The following is a 14,585-nucleotide window of genomic DNA, read 5'->3' on the forward strand; positions in this document are numbered from 1 at the left end:
TGAACACTCCTGGCTCTCAGCTGGGTCAGCCTGGCTCCCAGCACGCTCTAGGTTCTGTACATCATTTGACAAATACTCAGGACAGGGACTTCAGACATCAACACCATGTTAAGTCAGCTTTGGATCTCCACTCTCTACATATTGTAGAAATACCAACCCAGGCTTCAAGCAAGCAGCACAATATTGCCTTTAAAAGGAAAAGGAAGAGAAAAACATGCTTCTCGGTTCATATTTCATTTCTCAGCCATCACCTATTCCATTTTATCTTCTCACTTTTAAAAATAACACTGCAAGTAAAAAGCATTAATCTCAACTGTAGTCCCCTCCTCTAAAAAAACCTAGTAACAGCAAAAGAAAACACAAGACTTTTAGACAAACAGGTTTATAAGGTTTATTTTCCATTGCACATACATGGATTATATACAAGTTAGTAACATAAGTTACTTCTCAATTTTCTAAAAGATTGTTACAGCAAACACTTGCCATTTTAAAGCATCAAGTCAGAAATCAATCTAAAAAGGTAAATATGACAATATTTTAAAAACAAAACAAATTGCACTTTATTAGGAACAGTCAAATACAGGTTTGTCTATATGCTGTAACAAACTATATAGCAGGTAATATTACAGTTAGAAGTAGCTCTTGCAGTCCATTTGTACATTAATAATTCTTTTCAATTTTACTTCATTAAAAACCGGTGGATATTTCAAAGACTTGCTCTTCTTCCTAGTATTCAATATTCATCACATGAAATGCACTAACAACTAAGTCTTTATACAATTGCTATTCAAATATAAGAAGAACACCACACCTGAAAATAAGGAAAAAAAACCTAAAACATACTGATTTTACACGTATCATGAGATGAAAAGCATGGAAGGTGTTCAGCAATAAAGCCCTGTCCACTACTTACATAAAAGAAGATTTTAAAAAATAATCACTGCACACAATACAAAGGGTGGGGTCATACTGTATTTTTTAAGTCTCCTGTAACGGTAATATTCCTCATTACTGTTCACAGATGAGCGTCTCCATAGCAAACCTGTTCTCAAAGTGTCGAATCTTTCGGCAATTGGCGGCTTCACGCTTCTGAATTCCTGTTTGTGTTGGTAAAGAACAACGGAGGGTAAACAGAAGAGGGGATGAGGTACATCAGAGACTTAACAGTTTTACATTTGTTATAGTAAGATGTCACCAGCAATCAGAACTACCCCTCTTCGATCCCCCTCTCAGAGGAAACACACATAGGCACACATCGTATTTAGAAAACCAATAAGCGGGCAATGATTCTGAAGGTGTGGTTAACCAAATCTTAGTACTGGTTTAGTTAAAACCAACCTGCCAAAACCTCCCACTGGCTAGTTTTAACCCAGATCAGTTCCCGATCTCCCTCCCTGTGGGTCTGTAAAAACGCTTGTGGGGACGTGAGAGAGGGAACAGCAAAGGAATAAACTGCTGTAGGCAAAAAGAGTGGACTAGTAGTGTTTAAACAACAACATATTGGAATCAGAGAAAAAATTTAACCCAATTTGAGCCAAACTAATGCTCACTGCCACCCTATAGTCATTCATTACCACAGGTCCAACGTACTGAATTTTGAATTGGATTTTGCTATTAAGACCTTTTCATTTTTAAACACTGTTCTAAATTATTTTGATAAAATGCACTTCTTTTCCTTGTTTTCCCAAGCAGTCAGGTCCAACAATATAACTAAAGCAATTAAACCGCTTCAGCGTGCACTTGCACATCAGTTTTTAAATAAAAAAAAAAGCAACCCTGAGTAAGATCTGAGTGAAAATCTTACAGCAGTATTTAATAGCTTGTCAAGACTCTTCCAAATGGTTTTTTTAAAATAATGTCCATGAAGGAGTACCAAGTGCTACAACTCTCCTATGAAAACAACCCTTTATCCACAAGTCACTGATGCAAATAGGAAGACACGGACTAATTTGTAGAGGGCGTTGATGACAAGAAGAACCTGCAATTCCGTACCTGGACTAGAAGGCTATGGCTTCTCATATATTGAAGGGTTTTTTTTGCTTGGGGGGGGTGGGGGGGTGGGCCAAGAAACAAGATTAAAGAAAAGCATCAGTAAAAGCCTGAACTCCAGAAAACATACCCATGCATACACGCACACTCCAGCAGCTCCTAGCACACTGTGGCCTTGAGGACTTTTTCAAAACAAAATTACTTATTTCCATACCTACACAGAAAATACCAGACGTCCTTAAGCCCACAGAGACAGTTACTGCAATAAGCAACCCTTGACTTCAATAAGAGTCATTCCTTTCAACACAATCAAGCCTATTTATTGAACTCAAGCAGCACTGAACTTTCTGCCAACACAAAAGATCGCAGGAGGAACGTTTACCTTTCATGGCTTCTTTGCGCTGTAGTTTATAGGTTTCCTTGCCACGGCAGAGGCGGTAAATAAAGAATCCCAGCTGATCCACATTTTCAATGCGATCAGTAACAATCATCTGTTCATGAATCAAATAGGACTGTGGCAAATATGTTCCAGCCTGTCGAACAAAAATGTAACAGCTCCGTCAAAAGCCATCTCTTCCCGGTCTAAGCACACATGAAACACTTTGCAATGTGTTTCTTTAACACGGGTGCAACATATCTTCTTTGAATTATTTTGAAATATGTAGTACCCATAGAATTTTATTCTACATGTGCAAAGAGGACTGCATTGCACTACAGAAACATGTAACAATTATATTCAAAAGGGTCACGAAACTTCCACTGATGCATACGTCCACCGCACTCCTGCTACAGTAACGTCAATCTTTAGCAGAGTAGAAGTGTTTCCTTCCAGGAACACCCACTGTCACAGATCAGTCCTGCGCTTATCATTCAGAGTTTTCACTTAATTAACAACAGCCCGACAGACCTCAGTGGGAACTCCTCCCGAATAGGAGCTGGCAGAAGCATGCTCTACATGGAGATACTCTTGCTGATGTAGCACACTAGCTGCACTATACCCCAGCTGCAGCCCGTGGGGTTTGGGAAGCCTTGAACACATTCACAGCGCGGGTCGCAACTCTCAAGCCAAATGCAAGACAAGACCATCTAGCCCCATAAGTTATTAGGCAACTCCCACAGATGTTTATATGGAAAGGTATTAGAAAGCCATAGTGTTATATCGGGTGTTTTAAGGCAATACACTGAGAAAGGGAAGAGCCGTGACGACACGCGAAGGCTTCCCAAGCCTTTTCTAGTCCCTTCAGTGCTACTTTGCCACAGCTGAAATGATGAAGGAATCCAGCTCCATGCACACCTCACTGTACACAGCTGAAGATGCACATACTTAGCTATCAGCCAATTTCCTAATACTGCCACTGGTAAATAATCATCAACTTTTTTGAAATATTACTTCATTTATGAAATCCTGTTAGTGTGGGCAGTAGAGAAAGTGTTGCTTGCTTTCTAAAAATAAAATGATCACTTATTATGGAAACAAATTCAGCTTCTGTGGTGAAAGACCAGTATATTTTTTATTGACAATGAACAACTTGACATTTCCGTTGCAAAACAAGACTGTCTTTTCAGTCCAAGCGACATGTTGAGAAGCTGATTAAATGCTATTCTTTTCAGTAAAGAAACGACTGTGTAAAACTCACTTAAAATTAAGAAAATATTCTTCAGCGTGTACTATGAGGAAAACAACAGCAAGTTTGTTTTCATTAAGTAAGAATTTGGAAGACTTCACACTCCCAAATTATCCCACTCATTATTTAGAAATTAAATTACTGTAAATTACTGTATCTTAACCCTGGTCTCTCAAATTTCAGGGGAGAGCCCAAAGGGAGCCCCAGAGCAAAGCTGCAGTGCAGGGCACTGGCAGAGTGAGCACTGGTGCTGAGGACCTGGGGCAGCCTGCAAGGTCACTCCTGGGCTCATGACGTCCAAACCGCAGGACCTCCTGGGACCTCCCGGACCACCCCCTGGACCTGGCCTTCTTAGCCCTCCTTGGGGTCACAAGAGGAGGGGGAGCTCAGAGCAGGAATCTCCTCTGCCCAGCTGCTGCAGGAGCAATTACCCAGCACTGGTATCCAGCATAGACGCACTTATCCTCATCTTTTGAGACGTCTTGTGCATCGGATTTGGTTAAAATTGGCCAGTTGGCTCAACAACGGGAATGAGGTGGACCAACATATATACCTGGGTTTCAGCCTTGTTTCCCAAGGAAAGGAGGCCTTTCACTGCCTGCATATTCAAGCAAGCAGTATCAATATATAGAAATGTGGGGTTTTAGGCTAAAGTTATGGGTTTTTTAAAAAAAAAAAAAAAAAACAGCCCAGAGCACTTTCATTTTCATAAAACCCCCTCTGCATGTATTTGGAGCTCATTTTAACAAAACAAGCACTTTAATTTCACACATTTTTTCCCTTGAGCAACCAGCGCGACTGCAGAATGACCAGAAATTTACTCACTTTGTGCATCCGCAGAATAGTTTCCCAAATTTCAGTTACAAAATGTTTAGCCTGATTTTCTGAGACAACAAATGCCCACAGCTTTTTTTTAATACAAGGAGAATTAAACAGATGTCTCATAAAATTAGGGCACTCACTGTTGGGGACAATGACCAAAATGGTTTGCTTTTGCACAGACTTTCAATTAAATGTGTGATGCCTGGTTATCCTCTTACTTGTAAACCAAGCATATTTGATTTAGTACTAATGACAAACTAGGAAATTTGCAGATTTTAATAATGGAATTTGTGTGAACTAAAAATGGAAACAAAACAGTATACACAAAGTAAAAAAATATGGGGTCACTGAGTTTTACAAACACCACCTCATCCTTATGTACAGGAAATGAAAGTGTGGTTAAATAGCCAGTCTCAAAATAGGCAGCAAAAAAGCAGCAAAGGACTTACTTGTGAAGTCGTTTTTCGCATTAAATTTTTTTATATACATGAACCACTCAGAAATGGCTAAAATTGTTCCTGGAGTCCTAATTCCAAAGCCTTGTTTGAAAGATGCAAACCCAAAGATTATATCAACAATTCTAAAGTTACGAAGCCCAGTAAAAATAAAATTTAAAACTCTCCCCAAATCCTAGACATAAGTTAGCTTATCACCTCTCTCCCACCCAGAGTGTTTTGCTGTTCTGCAAAGAAACCAGAAAGCTGGAAAACAAGGTAAATATTATTTAGATCTGCATTAAAAGCATACATATGTAAGAGTTACCAAAAAAGATAAAGATGATTCATATTAAATTAGTAAGATTATCTACTTTGGCCTCCTCAATTTCACAGGCCATTACGTTTCACCCAGTTACTACTACTAACAGAACAGCGTGTCCCCGTGGTGGCAACAAGCCAGACAGCACCAGCACCACAAGCCCGGCAGTAGCGTTCAATTATCAAACCCTGCTGGGAAGTGATTAGGAGCTCCCACAACATTACCCTGAAAACTCATGTTCAATCAGCGATTGTGGTATCTCAGTCCTTTCCATGGTCCTTGCTGTTAAGGGCAACGAATCTTGTTCTGAAGGTCTGGTGCTCGCAGAACCAGGAATCTGGCTATACTAAAAACCCTCTTGCTTAAATGGCCTTTGCTAATCATACAATCTGAATGCTGATCACTCCTACAAAACCTGCCTGGAAGTAGGAAGATCCATTGATATTGCTGCTGGAAGCCTCATGAACTCGCATGCAGCACTAGTCCATCATAGGTACTGCCACATCTGATTTGCCTGAGGACACACAGCAGATCCGACATACCTCACGTACATACCCCCCAGGCCACTGGCTCAGTTCAAAGTAGGGGCCAACCCTAGGGACCTATGCTTTAAACAGTGCCCGTGTTAAAAGGATTTCCCAGTGTATCTGCTTCGAGCCTCTCAGCTAACCAGTTTTAGTCCAGTGCATACATGCTTTATGGAAAGTTTAGTCACAATGGATTATAAATTAAAAAACACATAGACTACTATCAAAGACTGTAGGTACACTACATTCACGCTATTTCGTCAGCCAAATTTGTAACATCGAAGAACAAAATCAGGTTTGTTTGCCGCCTTCTGAATTAATAATTCCTTTGTGATTGTAGCTGATTAACTAAGAAGGTTATAGACTCTCTTCTCTCTTCACAAAGATCTCCAGTGACCAGTTAACTTTCTAACACATGCACCTGTGGGAATGTCAGAGTTCTGAGTGGGCAGGGAGGGAAATTCTCCTTTTTCCCTGTCTTAAGAACAAATTACTTAATGATTTAACCATACCTTGATGTTGATGAGCAGCTCCAGGAAATTTTTAGGTGGCATAACAACTGAAGTGTTCAGAGGAATCACATAGCACTTATCCAGGCTAAGGTCAAGATAGGCAGTGAGTCTCTGTTGAGGAAATATTTATTTTAGTCAAAATAACAAGAACATCAGGAAGTTCACATACAGACTTTGCTAAACTCCTATTGCCTCGTGTTGTACTTCAAATTATTGTTTTATTCACTATAAAGTCTGGCCAACAAACTCCAATTTGAGGGTAGGTAGATGCAGAAATAAAAGGCAGCCTTGATGACAGTTGAAATATATGACAGGGATTTGTGCAAGGCAGCAGGCGATAAGTAGCTCAAATGCACTACAGTAATGAAATTACAAAGGTGCATCTGAGCTGCTAGGGAATCAAGAACAGTATTCATTTATTCCTAGTGCCTGCATTTTGAAACAACAGGGCAAAAATCTTGCTCTGATCTCCATGCTTTTATATTTCATTATAGTGTAAAGGCAAAAAGCTGCTGGTAAGAACAAAATATAGAAGGAAAAAAATACTGTTACAGAGAACACAACAAAAATCCTTTTACTTTCAAAAATACTACTGACTTGAAGTGTTAATGATTATTCACAGCTGAATTATTATCTTTACAGTACCTGAAATGCAATATTTGCCAGTATTTGATAAAACAAGAGATATAAAACCCCAGGGAATTATCCTGATATATCCTATAGCTCTGTTCACTGAGCTGTGTTTTACTGCATATGTTCTTGCTAAAGAAGACATTATCTCAAACTGCTGAAAGCTCTAAGGCTGCGGACCTATATAAAATACTGGGCTCCAAGAGCTCAACAGTCCAAATAGTACCAGGACAACAATCATCAGTGCAACTAATCTCATTACACGTGAGTAGTGCTGTGCCTGTGGCAGATGATCTTTGCACTGACCTTTACAGCAAAGCCTTTAACCCATTAAATGAAAAAGTAAATTTCTAATACTATATTGTTCTTATTCACTTCTTACATACTGCCTTTTTTTCCCTGGTTTTCCCTCTTTAGAGGCTTTGCTCTAACTCTTAACAGAAGTTCCCTAAATATATTCAGGAATATTTTTAAATTACATAGCTCTAGCAAGCCATGTTTTCCTCCAAATCTGGTTATGAATATTTGATAGATAGCACTCAGTTTCCCTGGAAAACTTGAAACTCTAAAGTTTGCATAAAAAAATAGGACGCTTCCCTATTCTTCTTTTTCAGCCTTGCTTAAAAAAGCTGTTCAAAGTAGTCTTCAAATGTTCACAGAAATTTAGCTTCCTGAAAACCAGCTGCAGAACATTTCATTGCCATCAGACAGCTTCCATCAGGCTGATACAGAAAAGAAGGGCTTCTAATTGTTTTACAGCTCTGTCATTAACACCGAGAGCTGCAGGCCTGTCAACTGCCTTACTAAAAATTTATTACCACGATTCTTATCAATCAAAGTTGTTTCTACAAAAAAAGGAAGAAACAGCTAAAAGTGCCTTGGTACCCTGGTTCACTGCCTTTAGGAATCACAGTAGCCTGTGGTGCACAAGGAAAACTGAGCTTCTGCTTGGCTTCCTACAGCATCTGGAAAACGAGTTCTCTTCCACAGCTGGTCAGCTGGTCGCTTCCTTCCCTTTCTGCTGCTGCTTTGGGGTTTTTCAGCTATGCAACCTCTGGGGGTGCTTGAACATACCTAGTGTCATCAGACACAACCAACCACTGCAAGCCGAGGTCAAAGCCATGACAGCCCTTTCTAAACTTCCCTCGGCACCACAGCAGTTGGTCAAATTCTGGCTCGGTGGACTTAACACAGCAAGGACTATATTCTCTTTACTTCTCATACTAAGGAAAGGAAATAGCTCTAAGATTTTTTCCATTTCTAAAAACAGAACCGTATTTGCAAATGGTGGTTTACAAACTACCTCATGATGATTGTATAACGCTGTACTTTGTATGCCCGGTTAATAATTGCTTGCAGCCTGCTGCTGATCAAAATGTTTCTGCTGCCTCCTCCACCCTCCACGTTCCCCACCACAATAATTGGGGAGTACATTTATCAGGATGACTGAGGGGGAACATTTTTCAAGTTTTAAATGCTTTCAACTTCCTCAGAAATATTTCTTACCCGGTGGAAGTCATGGACGATATCAGCAGGATCACTATCAGCAAACTCAGGGACTGGCACACTGATAAACTCAACATCTTCCTCCTCCAGGATCTGAATATTTTGCTCAATCGTGTGGTAGCGGGCACTCTGAGCCTCTGCCCCAGGCTCAGGTAAACTTAAGCCGTCTTCAATGTACTTTATTCCACAGAAATACACGCCACCCTGCTAAAAACAGAAAACAACCCAGCAACAAAAACGTCAGTAGCCTTGTTAGAAGTTTAAAACTAGTATTCTCAAAGCACTGTGAAGAAGAAAAACTCATTAGACTAGGTGAAATATTTTCCCTTTAATTTGATTCATACACCAGAGTAGGAGCCAGTTGCTATCTGCAGCAGGACCATGGGTAAAACCTTGATTGTACTGAACCCAGAGGGAGCCCTTCCCTTGAATTCAAGGAAAACAGGATCCCAAAAGCAGGTTCTTAAATTCTAGTCTGCTATTTTGCATCCATTATCTGTGGCACATTGCATCTTATTTTTAGAAAGACAATGAAGTTCCTACATCTATATGCATGCATATTATTATTATTTTTATTAAATTATTATTTAACTGCAGTCAGTAATTACAATTTCAGACATTGAATCTGATCATCCAAACCACCTTTGAAAAACAAATCTAACTCTGTGTTTGGTCCTGCTTGCAGCAGAGGCTTGGACCAGGTGACTTCAAGAGTTTCCATCCAACCTCAGTTATTCTGTGAAGTTGCTTAGTTTTGCAAGGCTTCAGAAGTTTTGAAAGTCCATTTCTAAAATAAATTATTTTTTGTTTTGAAAAGTTGTAAAAGACAAAAAGATAATAAGAAGAATTTAAAACAACCAATCTGCGCCCATCACAGTACACATGGTAGGTTACCTAAGAGAAGTGTAAAATAAAGTCCTGAATCAGAGATGGTCATATACCAAATTTATAGGTCAGATAGTTTTAGAAACATACAACTTATGCATATGCACAGGTCATCAATTTTACAGTTTTACCTTGAAAACATGTCTTCAGTGCAACGTTAGCTCAATCCCTGAGTGTTTCCTTCAACCCAGATCTGACTCATAAAAAAGTACCACAGGTTTCAGTTAAAACACTTTCCATTTCAGCTAGCTGGCATGTGAAAGGTGGAGCACCGCAGTGCTAAGCACAGATGAAGCATGCGTTAGTAATATAGCAGGCCTTCTGCTACTCTGAGCTTGTTAATCCACCAAGATATGCTATGCTGTTTAAACATCATTTGCAACACTACTACTCCCTTGTAAATTAGGTTAACGTGGTAACCAGAAACTATAAACTGCAAGTTTAGCTAGAATTTCTCATGTTTAATCACTTTGCCTTCTACATTAGCAGCTACTAAAATGGGGGTGGTGGGGGTGGTGGAATAATCCTGGTAGCAGGGGCAAGAACACAGAATTTCTACCTTATAATTATACGCACTAACCAGTGGGCTAGAAGGATTCACATTTTGGTTATACTCTCCCTTTCTGACCCTGTGAATCTTGCAACCCCGGCAGTTTCTGACGGCGGAAGGGTGTGCTCGCACCACATGGGCAACAGCCCAGCACATCCAGCATTGCCCAGTGACAATTCCCCCCGAGGAAGACAATATTTAACTTGAATCTCCCATGTTTCAGGTAAACACTGTGCTTCCCTGGCACCACTGCCTTCACAGGGCTCCTCTTGCAGCGGTGCCATTTGTTAAAGACTGAAAATACATTTTGTCAGAAGTCTAATCTTGTCAGCGTGGATTAGACTTGACAGAGCATGTTTACCCACGTTGACTGTGCTTTACTCAAGTCCCCTGCAGGCCTGTATTTCTTATCCCTGTGGAGGTTAGGAAGGAGGAGAGTCACTGCGCTGCTTTGACAAGCAGTCCCTTCCCTGTGCTTTAGCAGTACTGCGTGCATCTAGGAAATCTGGGGTCAAACAAGGAGGCATTCAAGGGGTTAAGGCACCTCCAGTATTTGGCACTGCAAAACAGGAGAGAGAGCAGGTGAAAATCTGGGGCACCACTGGGGTTCCTAAACTCAAGTCCTATTTAGATATAATCCTTTCTCTGCAAAGTAAGGTTTTCAAAAAGTGCTGCTCCCTTTCATTTGCCAGCTTTGCTCCTGCCCTCCTCTGCTGCAAGGTAACTTCAGGGCAGGCCATACACTTTGTCTTTAGAAAAGCTGAAGTTTTGGAAAGAAAAAAAGTAGAAAGGCTATTTGATTTAGTCTGTTGCTCCTCTTCCCTCTTCTAAATGTAAGGTGTAACAGAGAGAAACACAACTCTCCCACAACAAAATGTATTTGACTTACCTGGAATGCAAAATATTTGTAGAGATAGGCACCGCCCAGGATCACACCAGCCAGCATAAAGGCCAATCCAAAGCACATGCACCAACACCAGGCCCTCCTCTGCCCGACAGGCACAGCATCCTCAGGGTCCTGCAATGCATCGGAGAAAGACCTTCAACACACTGTTCCAAAGACATATATGAGAGCAGAGAGTTCAGGCCCAGCAAGTACAAACACTGCATCCATCAGAAAAGGCTATACGCACTTTACCGCACTTGTTTGGAAACGTATTTTATTTGGTAAAGTTTAAAACAGATCTATTTCAGTTGAGGTTTAGGAAAACTTGTACTAACGATCACTGTTAACTGACTAAATCAGCAGACTTAAGCCTCAAGGAAGACAAAATTATAACAAAATCTCCCGAGATACCTAATAACACACAGTAAGCCACTTTACAGATTGCAGACAGAAAAATATCCGTTCTCAGGCAACCTCCATGCAACAAAAGCAGAGTCAGGAAGTCAATTCATAAAGGTCAGATTCTTTTTTATCTTGGTATATGCAACTTAAGTGAACCTGAAGCATCAACAAAAGATCAAAGGCAGTAAGAACAGCAAAATATATAATTTTCCATGTTGTTCCATCAGGAAGAAAGAGGCTTTACCACCTCTTCGCTGGCAGAAAAATAAGAGTGAGAATGAAAAAAAGATGCTTTGTAAGTTGTAGTTAAGCAAGTTTTCTGCTCTAAGACAGTGTTGGCAATGCCTCACTCTATCTGCTGTGCATGTTATGCTCAAGGAATGACAGGATGTTTCCCCTTTGGGGCACTAGTTTGCATAACCATGCAGTCCCCACAGGCATCCTAAGCAATAAACTACTTCTTGCAAAATCCCTTCTTTATCAGCCGCATCACAATGCTCTTTCCTCCCCCAAGTGTTTGCATAACTCAAATCCCCCCAAAAAAAAGCCAACCCCAAAAAGAACCAACCAAAAAAACCCCCCACCCTTGAGTCACCTTCTTCCAAGCCATGATAATCCTGGGAAAATATCAGAATTCAAATAAATACAAAGCAATTCGTTACCCCTTTGCAACCAAACCCAAAAAAAAACCCCAACAGGGTAGCATGACGACCAAGATGAAAATATTACGGCCAAATAAACAAGAAACCCCAAACCAGAAAGTGGAGGAGGAGCATGAAAGAAGCACTTGAGAAGCCACTGATAGCTATGGTTGTCAGTCAGTGTTCTGCCTCGTAGGGTTTTTTGCAGTATTTACTAATTAAACGATTTCCCACTGAACAAAGTTGTGGGTGTCGTCTGCATGCTGCCTTGGTCCAGTAGTGAAGGAATGCCCCTCATGTGGCCAAAGCCATCTAAGAAAGTCCGACACTAAATGGAAACGGGACCCAACCTGTAAATGGTGGAGAAAAAGAGGCTCTTCCTGAGAATGATTCACCCCAGCCATCTCTGAGAGGGAGAAGTAGTCTTTTGGAGGGACTTCTTTACACTGATTATAGAGGGAGATTCCCTGGTTAACAAACGAGGTACCTAATTCATATGAGCTAAAATTAGGTGATGTGAAACCCACCTTTACGGTACACTATAATTATCTTTCATACAGAAGTGGCAATGCAGCTTCTTTGCCAGGAAACAGTTGCCAAAATCTGATTCAAAAATATTTAGAGTTGAATTCCAAAGGTATTTCACAAATTTTGTTTTATGTTACCTTGCAAACTGCCCCAGTAAATCAGGTTGTGAAATCTCCTCTTTGGAGGTTTTCAAGACTCAACTAGGCAAAGCCATGGCTGATCTTGCTTTGGCAACCATCCTCTTTCTAAAGGGAGGATGGACCACATGACCTCCAGAGACCCCTTCCAACCAACATTTCTGGGATATATTATAAGGCAAAGTGGGAGTGGCTAGAAAACAGTTGCTGTGGACTGAAAAAGCAGAATGAAAAGACAACCAACAACTTCTAAGTTTTTACCTTACTAATTATTTAAGGAATTCAGCATGAAGAATTACAGGATTACTAGCTGCGTGGTTTTTAACCTGGCTGTTTGCAAAGACTGAGAATAGAACATAATACCCATGGTAATCTAATTAACTTCCAGGTCAGGTTAAGAATCAGTGTGGATTCTTCTATAAATCATCTCAATTATAAACCTGAATCAGGTAAAACAAGGATTTTTATGTTGCCCCGTATTGTTAGGTAACTATTTCCCTAGATACTTCAACACATAAAGGACACCCAATTGAAATTTCTTAAAATAGCTGTCACTTAAACTGGTTTAGGTTAATGTCGGAAAAACAGATAGCAAACTGGCTCGGGGATGCAATGCCAAAATATTCCCTAGTGAAGAATGTAAAGAGTATCTTTATTCCTTCCCAGAGTTGCTTTTATTTCCTCCCTTTTCTTTAACTCCAAGCAGAATTATCCATTAGTGAAATAACTGCCTCTTCCACTTTCACATCAGAAAGACTTACAAAATATGCACCTGGGAAATGGTGTGGAAGGCATACACTGCATGAACACCTACCTGGAAATGAGGACTGATGTCAAATTAATTCTACATAGGCCACAAAAATAATCAGAAAAAGGAAAGTAACTTTTACCTGAAGGAGAAGTTTATCAGTATTCCACCCTAAATAATTTTGCTTTGATATATGAGATGACAGATGTATATAGTATATTTAATACAACTCTTTTATCCTCTACCAGTAGCTAAATTTTATCATTATTATTTCTGAAGGCATCCCTTCTGGTGGCACACTAAGACATTCTGTATTTGTAGTTGCCTATTGCATTGATTTGTCCATAGCCTACTGAAAACAGCACACCAAATTTAGAGCAAGAGTTCAGGCCCTGTTTACCCTCTTGCTTAGGACAGTGCATGGAAGTATTGCATCTCAGTACAGAGGAACCACAAGCATTAGGTAACACTGCAAACCTTTATGCCGTTGCAGAACACAGAATCGATTTCCTCTTCTGAATCTGAAAACTAAGTACAAGTACACCATCAAGCAGTTTGAAATGACCTTAAATCAAATTATTATAAATAACCTACTGATGCTAAATTATACTCTTATTAGTAGCTGTCCAAGCTTTTGTAGTGTTGCCATGACACCTTAGTCCGGGCTGAATCAACCCAAAAGAATAATTCATCCCTTGCTATATAAATCTGACCCTCTGCACTGCAAGAGAAGACAGTACCACGGATGCCCACCCTCCTTCCAGGTGACACATGTTCCGAAAGAAAAAATGTTAAGTGAAAGCAGATCCCCACTAAGAGGGACAGCGCTGAATTAGCACCTCTCCCCACATAGTTACCACCACACACTGTTCCCAGATAGTGGCGCCGGCTTCTGAAGCCAGAGCACAACAAGAGATTGCAGCCTTGCTGACTAATTTTTCTCTAGGTCAGCTTTCCACTGCCAGAGGTATCTGACAAAAGAAAGCATCATGTACTTGAGGTATAGATTGACCTCTAAAAATAGGTCTCTCTACTTTTGTGAGCAGCAATAATTCATCACTGCTGTTCTGGTCGTTTTCTTCCCCTCTTCTACTTCATGCCTGCCCGTGTACTTCCAACTCCCTGGTGAATCCTGAACCTTAAGATGATGCCACAGAACTAATCTTCTCTGATGCAAAATGCCTTAGGAGAAACTGGATGCAAACCCAATACTCGCTTGTTTCCCTTGATGAGCTGATTGTTCTAACTGGAAAACATTTGATTAGCCTGTTTCCCATGGACAAGACATGAAACAGAAACATTTCTCTGCCACTTGTATACTAAATCCTACAGTGTTAAAATTAAACACCAGTCGTCTTCTCACAAAGATGTTGCAAGATGACTGCAGTTTTGAGTAAAGATCCCTTCATCAGTGACCGCAGCAGCTAATGAAACCTGTGGT

At 40.3% G+C, this 14,585-nt stretch overlaps 1 protein-coding gene across 2 annotated transcripts in view; it reads right to left on the reverse strand.

The window, feature by feature from the left end:
• Nucleotides 1-366: 366 nt before the first annotated feature.
• ITM2B (integral membrane protein 2B) overlaps nt 367-14,585 on the reverse strand; it is a 28,065-nt gene continuing 13,846 nt past the window's right edge. Inside the window, exons 2-6 of one of the 2 annotated variants that reach the window (XM_075086935.1) lie at nt 10,692-10,820; nt 8,368-8,574; nt 6,232-6,342; nt 2,372-2,522; nt 367-1,097 (exon numbers count right to left, since the gene is read on the reverse strand). In XM_075086935.1, coding sequence (XP_074943036.1) covers nt 1,009-1,097; nt 2,372-2,522; nt 6,232-6,342; nt 8,368-8,574; nt 10,692-10,820 — 687 coding nt within the window. In that variant the 3' untranslated portion in view covers nt 367-1,008. The remainder of the gene's footprint in view (nt 1,098-2,371; nt 2,523-6,231; nt 6,343-8,367; nt 8,575-10,691; nt 10,821-14,585) is intronic. The other variant, XM_075086936.1, reaches the window with a different exon arrangement.

The sequence above is a fragment of the Phalacrocorax aristotelis genome, chromosome 1, assembly GCF_949628215.1.
Source record: "Phalacrocorax aristotelis chromosome 1, bGulAri2.1, whole genome shotgun sequence".
Lineage (NCBI taxonomy): Eukaryota > Metazoa > Chordata > Aves > Suliformes > Phalacrocoracidae > Phalacrocorax > Phalacrocorax aristotelis.